Source organism: Convolutriloba macropyga, chromosome 15 (genome assembly GCF_964194025.1).
Source record: "Convolutriloba macropyga chromosome 15, txConMacr16.3, whole genome shotgun sequence".
In the NCBI taxonomy this organism is placed as follows: domain Eukaryota; kingdom Metazoa; phylum Xenacoelomorpha; order Acoela; family Convolutidae; genus Convolutriloba; species Convolutriloba macropyga.
In genome coordinates, this window is record NC_134482.1 from 48,190,957 (window position 1) to 48,210,875 (window position 19,919).

General features: G+C 36.3%; 1 protein-coding gene across 1 annotated transcript in view; it reads right to left on the reverse strand.

The window, feature by feature from the left end:
- The window catches only part of LOC142354229 (uncharacterized), a 49,999-nt gene that overhangs the window by 9,310 nt on the left and 20,770 nt on the right, over positions 1-19,919 (reverse strand). The window contains exons 3-4 of the mRNA XM_075406480.1: positions 12,543-12,666; positions 5,443-5,709 (exon numbers count right to left, since the gene is read on the reverse strand). Coding sequence (XP_075262595.1) covers positions 5,443-5,709; positions 12,543-12,666 — 391 coding nt within the window. The remainder of the gene's footprint in view (positions 1-5,442; positions 5,710-12,542; positions 12,667-19,919) is intronic.

The window sequence follows — 19,919 nt, forward strand, 5'->3', positions numbered from 1 at the left end:
TCCCGAGGATTTCGAGTCACAGCTTCCGAGCCTGTTTCTTTTTCATTGAGTTTGCTCCAAAAGTACTGCAGTTGTCCTTTCTGTCACTCAGTGGTACCGTAGCTTTTAACAGAAACATGGCGACCAGGCAAGACTAAAAAATCGAGACTAGGCAATAGTCAAAAAATCGCTCTTTCATTGCAGAGCAAATTGTGACAATTTATTGTAACTTTTACATATCAGTATTGCGTTATATATCTGTAAATTTTTCTGTAATTTTTACGTATCAGTTGAGACTAATACTTTCTTTCTATTGCGCCTCCTCAGGGTGCAAATTAAACCATTTTTTAGAGAAACTAAGAAAATCACAAGGAAGATACAAAAACTGACATTGAACATGAAATAACCACGAATTCTTAATTGAAAAAAACTGTTAAAAAGATAGAATTTTTGATTGCCATACAAAAACTTAAACCAAGTTAAGCATTATTGGAACACATGTATGACATTTCAAAATTTTTAGACAAAAAATCGAGAAGAAAAACAGCGGAAAAAATCAATTTGCGAAAGGAAAAGCGGTTGGGCTTTTATAAACCAAAATTTTCCTCTATTAGCAATTTCTCACTCCTCATTAAAAGCCGAAAAATCTCGCTCGACAACGACTCCTTTTTTTGCTTCTTTAACTACTCCAATTTGATAGAATTCACTACGCTGATATGACTTCTCATTGACATTGAAAGTCAAAAAAGTTTGAACAATTCTAAAAAACGCCAGCTTACAGGTACAATCCAGTTTTTAATTTTAAGAAGACAGTGCACCAAACACAATAAAAAATCTCTGGATTGTAAAACAAAAAAGGCGCTATAATAGCAAGCTGAGAAGTTAAGGGAGGCAATTGAAAATTTTTGATTGAAAAAATTAAATTATTTGATAAAAACAAAGCTGGCAGATTGTCAGAAAGTAGCCGCAAAAACTTTGTAGCTGTGCAGTCTCGAAAAGATAGTGAAATATACAGACCAAAAAATTGTTTTCATATATTGCTGAGATGTTATATTTTGATTATGAATCTGTGAAACTTGATGATGTTAGTTGCTCACAAATAACCTTTAATTAGCGCGACACACGCATTTGACTTTATCTCTTTAATTAAAGTAAAGAAAAGTCAGTTTCAGAGTGGGGAGGTCGTCATTTTTTAGAGTGAGGTAAGACAAGTGAACAACAGAACTCGCTCCACTAAGAGTGCAAAAAGACGTCAAAGAAGCAATTCATATGAAATTGCATGAACGAAGGTACAAAAAAGTAGATTTGAATTGGTTGTGTTGTTATATGGTCTTAACAAAAATCTGGACCGCGAAATAAAAAAACATAGCAGGACAAGTCCTGACCTACTATTCAGAAATTTTTCATTGACTTATTAAAAATTTATAACAAGAGTAGAAGAATTGGATCGAAAAATTGAGGAAAACGGTAAAAATTAGAGTGAAAGTACCGCAAGTGAACAAAAAACACTACCGAGAAATCGAATTTTGTTTAAATATTGTTTTCTCAAAGAACTTTAAAATTAAAACAAAAACATTTCACGTCGGAGAATCACTCGCTTTTCGCTCCACTTTCTGTTTCGGCAAAACCAATTTCATCACTTCAAATTGACATCATAAATTACGATAATAAGTGAAAAGACCTTTAAAAAACATAGTGGAACGACTCGGTAATCGGCTCGAAGTAAAACATAACTTAAATCCAGTAACAATCAGTTTCTTTGTACCATAGTTTTTGAATTAACAAACTGAAGAAACAAATTATCAGTGTCAAAAGAAAAATTTGTTGAGATTCCAAAAGCATTGTTTATTATAGCTGGCAGATTGCCAGAAAATAGCCGCAATAAATATGCAGATCGGCAGTTTCAAAATAAAAAACAGTAAAAAAGACAGGCCAAAAAGTTGTCTTTTTATTGAAGGCTGATCTGTTATATTTTGATTAAAAATCTGTATAAGTTATTGCTGCCTCTGTTAGTTGATCTCAAATAACCTTCATTTAGTGTGACACACACCCATTTGATCTTATCTCTTTGAATTAAAGTAAACAAAAGTCTATTTCAAAGTGAGGAAGTCATTTTTGAGAGTGAGGTAAGTCAACTGTGACCAAAAATTTAATCACGCGAATGAACAAAAAAACTTGCTCCACTAGGAGCGAAAAATGACGTCACGCATAAAATTCAGTTGAAATTGCATGAAAGATTGAACAAAAAGTGGCTGTGACGTCATATGGTCGTATCAAAAATCACGATGACGAAAAAAAAAAACATAGCAGGACAAGTCCTGAAATACATTTCAAAGAATTGAATAAAAAAACTCAGACGTACTCTACCTGACCAGCAGATCAATTGAACAATTCCAGACAGAACACAAACAAAATCATCTCAAAAAATGAGAAATTAAAAGAATCAAAACTAAACAAAATATACTCATTGCTAAAACTCGAAGCTTTCAAACCTAAGGCAAAATTTTTTCCCTTTAAAAATACCTATTTCAAAAATTTTTTCATAATCAATTTTTGTTTCTGAAATCGGTCCAATATTATATCTGCAAGACCTGAAAAATATTCACTGGTCCTTGAAAAATCGATGATTTACTCGAAAGTGACCAAAAAATTTAAGAGAACAAAGAAATCAATTGCAAATTATCAGAAAATGTTGCTGAAAATCGTAATATAAATATCTTCAGAATCATTTCATTGTCTCTAGAGGTTATCCATTAACCCAATTCCAAGTTTTAAAAAACTCATTGGCTCATACATTGATTGGCAATAATTTTTAGAAAAAAAATCAAACTTTTAAAAATAGAAATTCGTTCTATTAAAATGTTGACAGCCATTCAATTGCCCCCTAGCCTTTAATAATTATTTAAAAGCATACTATCAAACACTGAATGAGGTTAATTGTCTATTGAGACAAGAAAAAATAAATGAAATACAAATGTTTTGAAAAAACTTGAAAAAAATTGCAAATTTTATCAAAAACTTCCAAGAGTCGAAAGGTTAAATTGTTGAAAACAAATCCATTGAGACTAAAAACCATGCAGTAACTTTTTATTAAAACGTGGGTGGAATAGGTTTTCTTGCACTTGAGAATGGACGAATATCAAAAACTGACAAATCCTTTAGGAAACCTTAAAAAAATTGCAGATTTTATCAAAAAAATGCTAAAATTCGAGACACTAAGATGTTAAAAACCATTCCATTGTTACTAGAAACTATGAAGTGCTCTATTGACAAACCGCAAAGGAGATTTCCGGTTCATTGAAGCTGGAAAAACCAAAAAAAATGACAAAAATTTTCAAAAACCTGAAAAAAATGCGAATTTTGTCAAAAAAATTGCTGAAATTTGTGATATTCAAAAGTTGAAACCTATGCCATGGCATAACTTATCAACTGCTAATGAGGTTTTTTGACCCCTCGGACTCAAACAACTTGAACAATGAGAATATAAGTCAAAAAAATATGAAAAAATTGCAAGCTTTGTCAAAAAAATGCTAAAATTCATGATGACAAAAAGATGAAAACCATTCCATTAGCACTAGAAACTATGCTGTAATCTATCATCCAACCCTTTATCAAACTCTAGAGGAGGTTTCTTGGCACCTAGCGCTAAAAAGTTCAAAAAATGACAAAAATTTTTAAAAAACCTGAAAAAAATTGCAAAAAAAAGAATCCTTTCGCGAGTTTGTGTTTGTAGTACCAGAACTTATAGCTCATAAAATGGTCATAACAAGCAATTTTGTTTCGCAAATGACCCTAATCAACTATTGAAAACTTCAACACTTCAACCTAAGACTAATCAAACAAAGAAACTCAAAAAATAAAAAAAAAACATTGAAAATTGCACCATTTTGAGCCCAAAAACGAAAAATGAACTTTTAACCTTAAATTAAGGCCGTCGTCCCAGCAGCTGCATTACTATTAGCACTTGAAGGACAACTAAAGTACACTTTGGGACTCTAATGAATTTTAATGCCCGCTAGGCTTTACCTGTTTATCCCGTTTTGAACGATGAAAGTCATTGAAAAATGTGTGAACACATCTTAACAAAAAAAACCAATACGATTCAAATTCTTTGAATTATAAAAAACCAAGAGAAAGCCAATAATAGCTTCAGCTATCGCTGTGCGGCTATTAATAAAAAATTTGTTTGCTTCCAACAAAGGAATTTCAAATGAGGGGAAAAGAACAACAACGATACTTCTCAAAAAAAAAGAAAATGCGAGAAAACAGAAGGGAATTAAACAGAGAAACCTTAAAAAACCTGTCATGTTTTTCAATAAAGTTCTCTAAAAGATTTTAAAAAATCCCGATAGTTCTCCATACAGATTATGAAATGGTCTCTGCTTATCCATTTAACCTCCAAGCGAAACTCAAGCGCTCTGGAAAACTATTAGCATGATTAAAAAGAAAGAATTACAAAAATTAAGAATTGACTGATTTATTTTTATTAAATATGTGTTATCAATCCTATAATTGTTTTCAATTAGTAAAAATAACCCTACCACAAACCTTAATTAAACAATTAAACACGACAGAAGTTTCTGAATTATCCGGCATAAAACTTCAAAAACAGAAAAGTTAAGCAAAAACATTGCTCAAATTTATTCTTTTTTTTCTATTGACACTAACGTAAATTCATAAAAATGAAACAATGAGGGCATGAAAACAAACATAAATGTTATTCCAACCAAAAAACATCTGAGTTAATAAAATTTGTAAACAAAACACTAAGCCGGTAAAAAGCGTCTAAAACGGCGAAATCACAAAATTCGCTCAAGATTGCGTAAAAAACTCTAATATATGATTGCAATGATCAAATATGGTCCCAAACGTACAGTTACTTGTTAATATCTGCGAGAAAAACCACTTCACACAAAGAAAGTAAAGTAAAAACAAAAAGTAAGTTGCTTCAGAGAATCCCCACGTGATCAAAAAAATTTGCTCGCTTAACAAAAATTTTTTTCATTCATACTATTCTCGATCTCTTTCGAAAGCTAGTATGAACAAAGAGGATTTCTCTCTCTCTCTCTCTCTCTTCTCTCCGCTCATCATTTTGGTTCAACAACAACAAAAATCACAATTGACTGATTCACCTGCGGCATTGATTTTTAAGAACAATTGGACCGAATAAAAAATAGATCAGCATAACTCCTCTTCGAGTCGTAAAAACGACAGCACCCCAATGCAACACAAATTCTTTGAAATGTAAAAATCCTTTAATTGTAAAAATTCTTTGAATTGTAAAAATTCTCTTAATTGTAAAACTTCTTTGAATTGTAAAAAAAAAATCTTCGATTTGTAAAAATTCTTGAAAGACCAAAAATAGCCCCAGCTATCGCAGTGCGGCTATTAAAAACATTATAACTTTTTAAGTATAACTACTTAAAAATGTGACTGCATCAAAAAGTAAAGGTATCTTATTACCAAATATACACGTTCTTCCATCGTTATGTTCCCTGAAATCGGTCATTCCATATCTGGCTTCGAGAGGGTTGCATGTTGAGCTGGCATCTACACGTGACCAGCCGTCGTAGTGCCAAGAATGAGACAGAATCGAATCGGTGCAATCGGAATCGGTGGCCGTGCCAGGGGACACACCAATCGATGTCTTTCTGTCTTCATAATACCCCCGGTAGAGTTTTCCTTTGATAAGAGGGTTCGTGGGGGAATCACAAAAGCCAATGTATGGAGCTGCAAAATATAATTGCAAAATGGTTTTCAACCATGAGGCAATGATCGTACTTTTTGTATTTCTAAAAGATTCAACAACTAGATTGAAAAATTTAGGGTTAAAGCCTATCCAAAAAAGGCAAATTGTTCTATTTGTCTGATCTTTTGAGGATCACAGACTTATTCATCCTTATTTCCTTTAATTTTTGTCCTAGAATTGGTATTGTTTGATCAAAGTTAACTGTTTATTCGCCATTTCTGCTGTTCTAGTTTTTTTCTGAGATTTTTTTTTTCAGGCTGAAATTTTGTTCTGATCAGTAATGCCACAGGCTGATTTCGTCATGTAGTTCAGAACAAATTCAGATAAACTAGGTTGTCCTGATTTTTTACTCTGATCAGCATAATTTTTGACATGATCATGATACTTGGCAGTCCAAAATTCAGATCAAAGGGTTATCATGATTCAGCGCTGAAAAAATAATTTAGAGCAGTCCGGGAGGCTGGCAAGAAATGAAAAGTTTTAAGTGCTGAAGAGATTTCAATTATGTTTAAAGTCTCATTAAGCTTTTGGGGGTGTTTCCCATCTTGGACCACAATTAATTTCTGACACTATATATACGGTCTTAGTACAACTATACGTTACATACACTCCAAAAGGCGGATGGGGAAGTGTAAAAATGGGAAAAAATCCGATCCGACCGCTGGTGCGAATGGGTTTTGGCCAAATTATTCATTTTATGTTTTGTTAGTTAGTGCTACTTTGAAAACACATTGAATGTAAATTAAGTTAGCACACTTGATCTAAAACCGGCATGCCTAATTTTAAAGGGAAAATTGACTTCTCTATAACTGAGTCTCTTGAAAGCTGCGATTATTTTTTTAAATCACTATTTTTCTTTGTGATTGTTATTTTGATTTTTTGAACTAAAACTTTGGCTGTTGTTTCTGTTTTCTCTCCTTCTGTTTGTGATTCTTTCGTTTTATATTTTTCCCTGTTTTCTAAGATAATTTCAATTGTCGTTTGTGTTCGAATTTTGATTCGGGTTGAAGACTTAAACTTAGTATTATTAGAAAGTTTAAATTACCAAATTAATCTGAGGTAAATTGATTCAAGTCACCAATACTGATATAAATGAATCTTCAAGAAATGGTGCTGTGAATCAATACTTGGTTCAAACTGATGATTCTAGACAACTATTATTAGAGTTAGATTAATTGATGTAAAATCTTCCCAGCATGTATTAAATGATTATGATATCTCCGGAAGTGTGAATGAATTCTTAGAAAAGTGCAACAGCATTCATTTTATGGTTCCCTTTGCGACTGATTTGCAGAAGCGAACCATATTGGGTATCCCTTGCGACCCCCACTATAAATCATGGTGCTAAGATTAGTTTTGTATCTTGACTTCTTCACACTGATAATGGGTATATATACAGCTGAGTTTTGAATATTTTTTCATCCCCAAAATCAAATCACCATCTTGATCTAATAATCAGATCTCTCCTCTAAGTCTCTAAATTCCACTGTAAAATATCATTCTTGTTATTCCCTCAATTTGAGAAATTAATTTTTCTAATTAGTTGAAAACGCTTTTTATTCCGCTTGGAAAATCCATAACCCAACAGGTTATGGGCCCAGCAATTTTCTAATTCTTAAAACTAATTTCTAAAACAAAACTAATTTGTTGTTGACAGTCATATTCCTCTTCTGCTTAGTATCTTTTCTTTTCGAAACTGTTTTGACTGCTCAAACTACGATGGATCAACAGACGGTGAAGCTGCTGACATGTACAGGAAAGGCACAGGACTTTCCAATCTGGAGCAGAAGATTTGTGGCAATGATGCAGACGAAGGGATTCTACAAATCACTACTTGGGACAGAAGAGCAACCCAACGAGCCTGCACCACTAGCCAATGGGGCGAGCAATGATGAAAAGAAGAACAACAAGGTGCTGAAGGATGCATATGAGAAGGAAGTTGCAGACATCAAGGAGAAACGGAACAAAGTGTGGTGCCATCTGGCACTGATTCTAGATGCAAAAACCCTCATGCTGATGAGACATGACTGTGTGGGAGATGACGGCATCGGAGATAGAGCAAAGTCTTGGAAGCTTTTGCAAGAGAGATTTCAGAGTGTGGAGACGCCGACTGTGGTGATTTTGGTGGCACAGCTTGCTCAACTGCAGCTCGAAGATGACGAGGATTTGGATAGCTTCTTCATCAGAGGACCGGTTTTGCTCACACAGCTACAATAAACAAGGCAAGCAGTCTCAGAGACCCTCTTCAAAGCCTTGGTACTCAATGGTCTGCCAATTAGGTATGAATGTTTTGTTATACAGAAAAGCCTTAACCCGGCAACGAACTTCACAGAGTTGAGGAAAAGGCTGCAGAACTTCCATGAGAGCACAGCACAGAGGCACACGGGACAAAGTGGTTTAGTGGCACTGTTAGTGAAGCGTGACTTCAAAAAGGGACCCAAGAAAGGAAACTGCTTCGTGTGTGGGATCCCTGGACACTTTGCCAAGGACTGCAGGAGGAAGGAGACAGCTCAATGCAGCAAGTGTGGTGAGAAAGGTCACCTAGACAGGGCATGCAAGAGACAAAGAGATGGAAGCAAACAGGAGTCAGTGGCAAGGGGTTTAACATTGGCTTCCCTAGACGAGGAATACTGGGCAGCTCTTACCCAGTGGAAGACAGCAGGCATGCTAGTGGACAGTGGTTGTACAGATCACATAGTGAGGAACATCGATGCGTTGCTGAACTTTGTGCCCATTCAATCAGTGGTCAGAAATCCCAACGGAGAGGCTTCCAGAGTGGTGGGCAGAGGCTGTGTGAAGATCAGCATACCCTCAAACAAAGGGGATTTCCAATGCGAACTCAAAAATGTTTTGTGTGTGCCGGACTATTCTTCAAACCTGTCAGTCTCAAGGTGCACGGAGTGGGGACATAGCTTCACTTTCGAGAAAGGAAACAGCTGCATGAAACTACAGAAGGGAACTCGGGTAAAACTAACACAAGAGTTCCAACAGCGTGAAACTTGACAGTGTAAGGAAGTGGCACAGACGATTGGGTCATTTGAATCAAGCTGATGTGGTCAGGAATGCACCAGAGAAAGTGGGGGAACGCGATGATGTATGCAATGTGGGCGCATTGATCAAGATCACAAAGACTCCAGTACCAAGAGTGGTAGAGACCCAAGCAGAAGAGAAGCTGGAGAGGGTGTTCACAGACGTGGTGGGAACTATCAGAGTAGAGTCACTGTCAGGGTTTCGGTTTTGCATTGTGTTTGCAGACCAGTACACGAAGTTTGTGTCTGTGGACTTGCTTAAGGCAAAGAGTGAAGCACTGGCCGGCATGAAGAAGTTTGTTCTCAGTGTGGGGACGCCCAAGAGGCTGAAGCAAGACAATGCGAAGGAGTTTCTCTCAGAGCAGTTCAAAACGTACTGCCTAGAGGCAGGCATTCTACAGGAGAAGACCGTACCAGAGCCGCCACAACAGAATGGGTTAGCTGAGATGTGCAACAGGACACTGTTGGAGATGGCAAGATGTTTGCTTATTGACTCAGGACTTCCCAAGATGATGTGGGCAGCAGCAATTCTTAAGGCAGCAAGGATCAAAAACTTGGTTGTGAGACGAGGAGAAAAAAATGCCCACCAGAGTTGATGAGAGGTATAAAACCTAAGCTTCCAATTAGTAAATTATCTATTTTTGGTTGCACAGTCTTCATGAGGAAGAGGGACAGAGACGTCAGCAAACTTGAACCCAAGGCACTAGAAGGAAAATTTGTGGGTTACACTGAAGGAGAAAACGGATACCTCGTGTACATACCCAATACACGCAAGGTGATGGCAATTCGAGATGTGATTATCAAGGAGTCCGAAATGGGTTCAATCCATGACAACACAGAGACGCCCGACCTAATAGATGAGGGGTCACAGCAACTGGGGATCTGGCACCCAGATGATGGTCCTCACGACGATGGCAACAAAGAGGAGCAGGGCACATCTACTGCAATAACGGAAGAGTGGCATGACGCAAAGAGCGTGAACACTCAAGAAACGACACTGAGACGAGATGCCTCAGATGTTGAGGAAGGAGCACTGAATGAAGAATCTACTGCAGCAAGAGGGAGTCAGAGAGACTCAGAGTCACTGGAAGACAGTGACACTGAAGACTTCTCACAGTTAGAGACAGTTGGCTTCAATGAAGATGCACTGGAACACGCGGACAGAGCAGAGCCCAGACGAGAGACACGAGCAAGGAATGTTCCGCTAATTTTTGGAGAAGTCAGGACCCATCTTGCTTTGACTGAGGGTAACCATGTGGGACCCAAAACTGTCTACGAAGCCAAGCAAGGTGATGATTGGGACCAGTGGCACCGGGCAATGATTGACGAGGTCAAGGCACTCCAAGACAACGAGACTTGGGACCTAGTGAGACCACCCACAGACAGGGACGTCATACCGGGCAAATGGGTCTACAAAGTAAAATTGGGACCCGGTGGTCAGGTTGACAAATACAAAGCACGCTATGTGGCGAAAGGCTTCAAACAAGTGGAAGGACTGGATTAGGACTATTTTGAGACTTTTGCGCATACCTGTAAGCTAGAAACATTCAGGATTCCACTTCAGCTATCAGCGAAGCAGGGCCATGTGATGCACCAATTTGATGTCAAGACTGCCTTCCTGCACTCACCAAACGAGGAACACGTGTAACTGGAACAGCCACAGGAGTTTGTAAAACGCGGATCAGATGGGGAGAAGTTAGTATGTAGACTAAATAAATCATATTATGGTTTGAAACAGGCTGCTAACAACTAGTACAAAAAAGCTGGCAAACTTCCTACTTAAACAGGGGTTCACCAGAAGCAGGAACGATCACTGCTTGATCGCAAGATCAGAGGCAGAGGATCATACCTTCATCTTGGTCTGGGTTGACGACATCATAGTAGCATCGACAAGTATGACAGTGATCTCCGATGTCAAAAGGCACTAGAGGCAAAATTTCACATGGAAGACAGAGGAAGACTACAATATTTTCTGGGCCTCACAATCAGACAAGAAGAGGGCAAAGTCACAGTCGACCAAGAGCGCTACGTAGAAACAACGCGTGAGTGGTTTCAAATGGACCAATGCAAACCCTCAAGGACTCCAGCTGACTTGAACTTGAAACTTCAAGCAGCACAGAACGAAGACGAAGAAGTGGATCAAAGGATCTAATGAAGCTTGGTTGGATCACTTTTTATCTGGTCAAACAGACGAGACCAGATATCATGTTCACAGTCAACATTCTGTCCAGGCACATGAACTCACCTACCAATCAACACTGGCTATGCGGAAAACGACTTCTGCAATATCTTCAAGGTTCAAAAGGTTTAAAACTGACCTACACAAAAGATGCTATTTATTATTGAGTGGGGGAAAGTGATGCAGACTGGTCTGGAGATGTGAACGACAGAAAATCAAACCCGGCTATTACTTCAAGCTCAACGGACGTGGCGCAGCACTCAGCTGGGGTGTCAAGAAGCAGGCCACAGTTGCTTTTTCTTCATCCAAAGCAGAATATCAGGGCATGGCAGCTGCAGTTCAGGAAGCACTCTACCTGAAACAACTTCTAGAGGATTTTGGCATCCAACAGAAACGTCCAATAGCAATTGGAGAGGACAACCAAATTTGTATCAGACTTTGCCAAAACACAGTCATACACAAGAGGAGCAAGCACATCGAGACAAAGTTTCACTTCATTCGGGTCAAGACGGAGGATGGGATTATTTCAATTCATTTCGCTTCTACAGACAAAATGGCAGCGGACATCTTCACAAAGTCCTTACCCGTTTCGAAAATGCAAACATCCTGAGCAGTTTTGATGAGAACAGACTCTACGCAATCAGCTCAAGTGGGGGTGTTGGAATTTTGATTAGAGTTGAAGACTTAAACTTAGTATTATTAGAAAGTTTAACTTACCAAATTAATCTGACAGAGGTAAATTGATTCAAGTCACCAAAACTGATATAAACGAATCATCAGGAAATGGTGCTGTGAATCAATACTCGGTTCAAACTGATGATTCTAGATAACTATTATTAGAGTTAGATTAATTGATGTAAAATCTTCCCATCATGTATTAAATGATTATGATATCTCCGGATTCTTAGAAAGGTGCAACTGAATTCCATATATGGTTCCCTTTGCGTCTGATTTGCAGAAGCAAACCATATTGGGTAACCCTTGCGACCCCCACCATAAAACATGGTGCTAAGATTAGTTTTGTATCTTGACTTTTTCACACTGATAATGGGTATATGTACAGCTGATTTATGAGTATTTTTCCATCCCCAAAATCAAATCACCATCTTGATCTAATAATCAGATCTCTCCTGTAAATCTCTAAATTCCACTGTAATATATCATTCTTGTTATTCTCTCATTTTGAGAAATTAATTTTTCTACCTAGTTTAAAACATTTTCTATTCCGCTCGAGAAAACCCATAACCCAACAGTTTGCAAACTACAAAAATTATGTTCTATCTTCATAAAAACAGAAACTCGTCCTTATTTTGGTTGTTGTTTCGTTGGTTATAATAATTTCTTTGGATATCAATTTATAGTCACTGTACTTAACTCCCGGTCTATACCATTTCTGTTCAAGTCAAAACGAAAACTTTTTTTCGTTTTCCATTTCTGTTCAGGTCTAAAACTACTCCTACAGTTACAGTCAAAATAACCTTTCCAAAAGTCTGCAAAAGTTCAGAAAATTTGGTAACGTGTCGCGTTTGAGAGGTAATTTCTTTTGCACTTTCCCGATTTTCTTCAAAACATGCCTGATGATTCTGTGACAAAATGACACTCTAACCTCTGGTAGTCCACACTGGCTCTGCAGTCTCAAAGTCGTCCGGACATTCAACCGAATAGATAGTAAGTCTTCCATCATCAGTTAAGAAAAGTGACTTGCCAGTCACTAACTGTACAGCATCGCCCTAAGGAGGGTAAATTGTTTTACAAACCTTTCATAATTTAGGTTAAAATGGCATCTGAGCCAACGCTAAAATACCCAATTCAATTTTACACAATTTATTCTCCTTAATCTTTTTGGATCTATTCTGTTTCGATGCCCCCCCCCCCCCCCCCCCCAGCTTAGTAAACATAAATTTTTTATGAACCCCCCCCGGCGCATTTGCTATTTTCTTGCATAGTAACGTGCTATATAATAACATATAATTTGTAACTGGGGGGGGGGGGGGTCATAAAAAACACTGAAAAAGAAACAGAATAGATCCATCTTTTCGCACAATAATCCGAATTGAAACTTTCAGTTGGTATTGTGAGTAGGTTTTGTTATTATTACCAGATTACAGATTCAGTTTTGATGGTGTCAGGACAACATACCTTATACCAAAACACTCATTGCCATAATATCCAATTCGAAAACACCCAATGTGTCAAAATAACCATTTATATTTTCCCAATTTTGCCGAAACACCCAATTTCAAAATACCTTAAATAAAATTAAATTGCTGAAAAAGTAAAAAGTAAGCAGAACACCACAATTAAGGTACCAGTCAACAATTAGGTACACAAAACATGACTAGACGCATTTTTATTAACCAGGACCTAAATTTATAAAATTATCTAAGTGTAATAAAAAATGATGAGGCATCAGTCTAATTATTAATCGTGGCTAAATGCGGATGCTAGACATGAGCGAAAGTACTAGGCGTACATCCTAGCAGAAATAATTGACTTTTGTACTTGAGGTCGTCAGTTTCGAAAAAAAGTTAGAAAAAAGATTATTAACTATAGAAAATCAATGATTGCCGCCCTGCAAAACTGAGAGTAATGATTAACAATGAGAAACGATCACAAGAATACTGGGAAAATTGAAGAATAAGCAGCGGTAGGTTCACTTGGAACCAAAAAAGTAGCAGAAAATTATAATTTGTGGGTTTAGTATCTAATTATTTAATAGTTTTGACTTTTTTTTCTTTGATTATCATCGATAGAGAGCATGGATGCAACCAGCAGTAGCAAGGGGCAGAGTATCGCGAGTACAATTGAAAACGATAAAGTAAAAGATCTAACAAAAGAAGTTTGGAGCCTCTGCAAAACCGTAGTAGATCAACAGAAACAAAGTGATGCGCTAAAAGATAAACAAGGAAATATAAACGAATGCCTCAGGGCTCAAGAACGTTGTACGAGGAAAGATAGTGTACTTATCATAAACCCGCCTTTTGGCTTCAGAACAGCTAAAGGTGTTACGAGACGCTAGTTTTTTTTGGAAAAATGTTGCAAATCAAGCTGGCCTATTGTGATATAAAAGCATGCCATATCGTACCAGGGACGTTCAAACGTAACTCATTGCCTACAGTGATTTGCAAGTTTCTCTACTATGCGGATAAAAACTTGATCTGGACAGAAAAATGAAAAATATGAAACGTGAAAAACCATATCAACGGACTGAATTTCTACATAAACGAACCATTGCTTGAGTGCAAAGCACTAATCAAGCAAGAAGCGAGCAAGAGAAAATTTTCATTAGGTCTATTCATAATTGTACTGTCTTTGTATGGTGAATATTGATAAATTGGACAAAACAAAGTTTTTTAGAGTAAATGAAATCGAGGATTAGGACAAATTGATCCCGGTTGAAGAAAATTGACCATTCGAAAACACCTTCTCGGCAAATCATCGCGAGATGCCTGTTGCTTAACGGTTAAACAATCAAGCAAACTAAATTTTTACTGCTCTCACTAACTCACTATGGAAGTACAAGTAAACAACTGACTGTAATTGAATCTTTTCTGTTTGAATTAGTTTAGTTCTTTTTGTTGCTACATTTAATTTTAGTATCTTGTTTCTAGCGGATAATAACCCTATCAACTCAGACTTAAAACCTAGGTTAAAACATTTAGTAGTTACTTTTAAAAAAATGTCATTTGTTAGCGTTTTCGGCTTCAACCTGTGACTTCCGCGGGAAACCTGAACCTGTTTTGTGATTTTCGCATTCCAGGTTTTGGTGTTTGGAGCTGACTATTTTTTCCTCTACCATCTGTTTGCTTTTTGAACTGACACTCTGTGATTTCTGCGGAGTTTGTTCAAATTGTCCAATATAGTAATTGTAGAAAAAATGAACAGCAAAGGTTAGTGACAACATGAAGTAACAAAAATCTTTTTTCTTTTTTCTCCTTTCTTTTGGTAAAACCCGTTTCTTGTATTTATTCTTCTTTCTCCCTCATATATGAAGAGCCGCGAAAATCAAATATAATTTAGGCTATGGTTTATGTGTGCGGGGCGTTGATTTGGCCTGTGTATTTGCTTTTTATGACTAAAAACGGATGATCAACAGGGACACAAACGACGCTAGCGTTACAAAAAAATTCATTAGTCTAGCTGCAAAACATTAGATTACTGCTGCGAAAATTTGACGAGTTTAATGTTTACTTGAAAACCGTGGAATTGAATCCTTACTTGTTTTGCATTACAGAAGATTGGATTTCTGAACAGAATTCGTGTGAAATTTTTAATTTGGACGGTCAACATCCCCTCTTTGTAGCTTCAAGAAACAAAACGAGGAGGAGGCGTAGGTCTTTATGTGAAAGAAACCGTCTGTTACCAAGTGGAAAGGAACTAACAACAAACAATCCGCAGATCATTAGTGTTTCGGTGCAACTGAAAAAATTTAAACTATTAATTTCATGTGTATACATTCCACCTAACGCTACAACATTTGAGACTTTTGAGATACTAGACCAATATCTCGATGAAATTATTGTTCCACCAGAAACTCATCAGGTTATTTGTGGTGATTTTAATGTTGATAATATGATTGAAAAGGGAACTAAACAAAAGCGTTTGAGAAACCTAATATACGGAAACAACCTAGATATTCCAAAATTTTTAACACCAACAAGGAAAACTGTTTCCTCAAAATCATGCCTGGACGTTTTTTTCCAAAAATCCATTGAAAATAAAATAGGACCAATCGGATGTTTCAGATCATCACACTGTGATTGCAATTTTTAACACAAATTTTAAAGTTAATTGCAAAGAATCAAATAGTTTTTTTGAGAAATAGGAAAGCATTAGAGAATGAAAACGTGCTCAAAGAGGCCCAATATTTCTAGGAGAAAAACCGAAAAATTACTCCAACCCCAATAAAACAATTGATAAAAAGATCTCTAAGCTTCACAGTAGTCTCATGATAACGCTAGAGAAATTTTGTCCCATGAAAACAGTGAAACCTAGCAAAAGAAAAAACTGGACAGACAAGGAAAAAAAGAGACTACTAAAAAGAAACAACTAAGAAGCAAAATGAATGAAATAAATTCCGAAGAAAACAAACTTGCATACAAAAAAGTAATCTTGTAAAGATTTCGGTAGGAAAAATAGATGGACTTTCTATCAAGAAAAATTACACTTGGAAACAAAGCAAAATACGAGAGAATTTTTCAACATCTACATCGAATTAATGGGAAAATCACAAAAACCAGAGCAAATTGTTTTTACCCAAAATCAAGATGAAAACTTCAATAATTTTTTCGCGAGTATTGGGAAAAAAGTTTCGCCTGATATTGAACCCAACAATAAAACTAAATTACCTCCTAAAAACAGCAACTCTTTTTTTTCAGCAAAATTATTAAGAAAAAAATAGAAGAGGTACTGCAAAGAAATCGACCTAAGTACTGCTTAGACTGCTATGGCCTAAACTACATATTTCTAAAGAAATTGTCTGATCCTCTTGCAACCTGTTTGGAACAATTGTTTCATAAATGCATTATCAAAAGCTATTTTGATGATGCCTTAAAGATTGCCAAAATTGTACCTCTGTACAAGGAGGGTGACAAACATGAGCCAACAAACTACAGGCCAAATTCCTTGCTACCGACAATCGGGAAGATTTTTGAGAAACTGATCTATAATAGGTTGGTACATTTCCTCGATCGCTATCACATTCTGTGCTAAAAACAGTTCGATTTTCAGAGCAACCAGAGCACTGTCGAAGCCAATGCTACATTGGTGAAAACGATTGGTCAATTATGGACAAACAGAACTAATATTTCTTGCTGCACTTTTTTCGACCTAAAGGTTCGACACTGTTGATCACAAACTGTTATTACAAAAGTGATATTTATACGGTTTTCGTAATGAAACACATAAAATTATTGAATCGTTACTGAAGAACCAAAAACAATACATTCAATTTGAAACAAAGAAATCTTCGTTGAAAATTGTAGAAACAGGAGTCCCCCAAGGATCGATACTGGGACCAATTATGTTCCTTATTAATTTTAATCACATCAAATCAATGCAGAAAGAAACAGATCTCATACTGTATGCTGATGACACAGCAATTCTAACAGGAAGTAGAAAGCAAGTAGAATTACTGAACGATCATCAGTTAGCACTAAAAGACACAAACGATTGGATAAAAGAAAACAAGCTAGTCCTCAACGCAGAGAAAACAAAAAACGTGCTCTTTTATTTTCGGCGGACTGTTCAGTTTGAAAAGAAATTTTCTTTCGGTAATGAAACGATTGAGTCAGTAAAGCAGTACAAATATTTAGGTGTGATTATCGATTGTCAATTAAGTTTCCAATATCATGTATCCTCTATCGAAAACGCCTTGTCAAGTTTTCTGGCCTTTTCTACAGGATCTGAAAAATCTTAACATCTCGCCAAATGATCCAAGTTTTTAGGACATACATCAAACCAATATTGCAATGTGGAGTTCTCATCTATGGCTGAACTTCTAAAAATGTGCTGAAAAATCTGGAAAAACTTACAAAACGGTTAATTAAAATTATTTTCTACAAACGAAGTTTCGAATCACTGGGCTCATTGAGAGAAGAATACAAACTCTACACTGTTAGGGAACGTCAAATGTATGAAATTTTCAAAACTCTGATTAATATCCTTCGGTGTGAATGCAAAATTGCGTCTTTGTCAAATTTGATGACTATTCAGGATCTAGAAAACCTTTCACGCAGTCGGTCTCAAATCTCAACTAGTAAACGCTCATGCGTGAAAAATTGTTTGTGTACAAGGTTACGAAGGTTATTAAACTTAGTTTTAATAATAGAACCAGTGTTTGTAGACAAACTAAAAACCTTAAAGAAAACGAAATACGTAAACTTGCACAAAACTTGTTAGACAATTTCATACTGGAGAATGAAACACTAATGGCAGCAATTTTTAGTTAAAAAAAACAAAACTACTGATTATGGTAATTGTTTTTTTTCTTTTTTCTTTTCAATTTATCAAAAAGAAACAATTTGTTTTACCCTTAGTGAATAGGTATTGACAATGAATTTTTTTTCGCTAGAGGCACTTGAAAACAGGTCAATCACATCTAATAGTATGCTCTTGTTTGGTGCGATTGCTAATGATTAACCAAATAGCGTTCTTTTTTTGCAATCATAGTAAAATTAATGATAATGATTCTGCACCAACCATAAACAATTTATTATTATTATTAATTCAATTTAACAGCTCTTGATTTGAGACTTTTCTTGAGAAATTTTTGCTTGAACATCCCAATCAGAGGTCAGCGAAAAGAATAAGATAAGCCAGGTTTAAAGGAGTTCTGAATGAAATCCTCTGTGACATTTAGTAAGTTTCTAAACTGATAAAGATTTTGAATCATATGTAAGTTTGCTAGCTCACTTTACTCATTCTAAGTTCTAATAACTGTTTAGTTTGCGTTTTTTGAAAAATGTACCAAAAATTTGAGCAACTAGACAACTTGACATTTTAATTTCTGGATGCTAGATCTTCTGAGGTTCACATCCTCACCCAACGGAAACAGCACCCATGGTCGCCCAGTTTTCCCGGTTTCACAAATTTTTGTTTCAATCAATTTCCAATTTATAAATTTTAGTTTTGAGATAAGGGAGTTCAAACCAAAGCCATATTTTTGTTTTAGAAAATTAACAAAGTAACAAATTGAATTTTGAACGTACTTTGATATTGTCAGCCATATCTTGAGATAACTTTATTGTGTAGCTCTTCAAATTTATATCAAAGTGATTTGACATAAAAATTGGTTTCAAATTGTAGTGTGCAATTTTTATGTCAATGCACAATAAAAAAAACCTTGCCTATTTGCTTCTGAACAGCACAAAATGCACAAACTGTGATTGAAGTTTACATCTTCGAAGCTTCTCCTTTCACTGCTGCCTTCAGGTACTGTAATCTCAAACTGTTTGTCAATTGATCGTTATCTATTACTGCTCCCTTAAAGCGGTCGAAAATCGAGATCCAGTCCAAGTAGTTTCCGGAAAAACTGGGCAAGTTGAGCTTCGGAAGATTGATGTTCTGCATATTTCTCGAAATCGTGGTGCTTTCGGCTGCAAACGAACTCTCTTGTGACGAGTGTCTTGCCTTTCGCAGAACAAACCGATGAAAATAGTCGATCTTTTGGCATATCTTGTCATCATACTCCTCATCAATTTCATCGTCCAAATTGTCGGGATCATCAAAAAGAGACTGAATCTTTTGGTTCTGCTCAGATAGGAAGGCTTGCTTTTTTTTCAATAATTCAACTATCTGCTGCAGTCAGATCAGGTCGTCTTCATTTATAAGATTGAACTGTTTGTTCATTAAGCCGTCTGCTTCATTGTAGAGTTTTGTTGCAACTCCTTTGTGAGCTCCACGCGACTTTCCAAGAAGTTCTAGATTTTCAGTGCTTAAAAAATATGCAGAATCTTGAGTATACAGTTGCCCCACTAGATATCCTCCACCGGGTCCCTTGGTTAGGTTAATCAACCTAGTAATACAAGTTAGTCAACTTGAATAACATGTGGGGGGATGATGGTATCTAGTGGGCGGTCGGCTTTTCAATTTCCCTTTAAGTTTCCACTTTCTAGGTTATCAACAAATTTTTGAGAGAGTGAATGTTTTGGGTGCTTAATGCTTTGACTATTTTACCCTTTACCTATTTTTCGGCGGACCATTAAATGTTGCGTCGCAACACTTATTCTTGCTAATTAGTCTTGCTATAAAAATTTAAGGACATAAATGCTTTATGCTTTAGAAGAACTCAGGCTCAAAATGAACCAAGTGTTTGTGATAAAATCAGATGAAATTACGATTTCTTAGTTCAAATCACGTAGTAATTTTTTGTTGCATTTGTTGCAGATGTCATTTTGAACTGAAGTTTTGAAGCTCTCGCAATATGAAGGTCAAAAAGTTGTTTAACGCAACATAACCCGGCCTCCTTGAACGAGTTCAAATG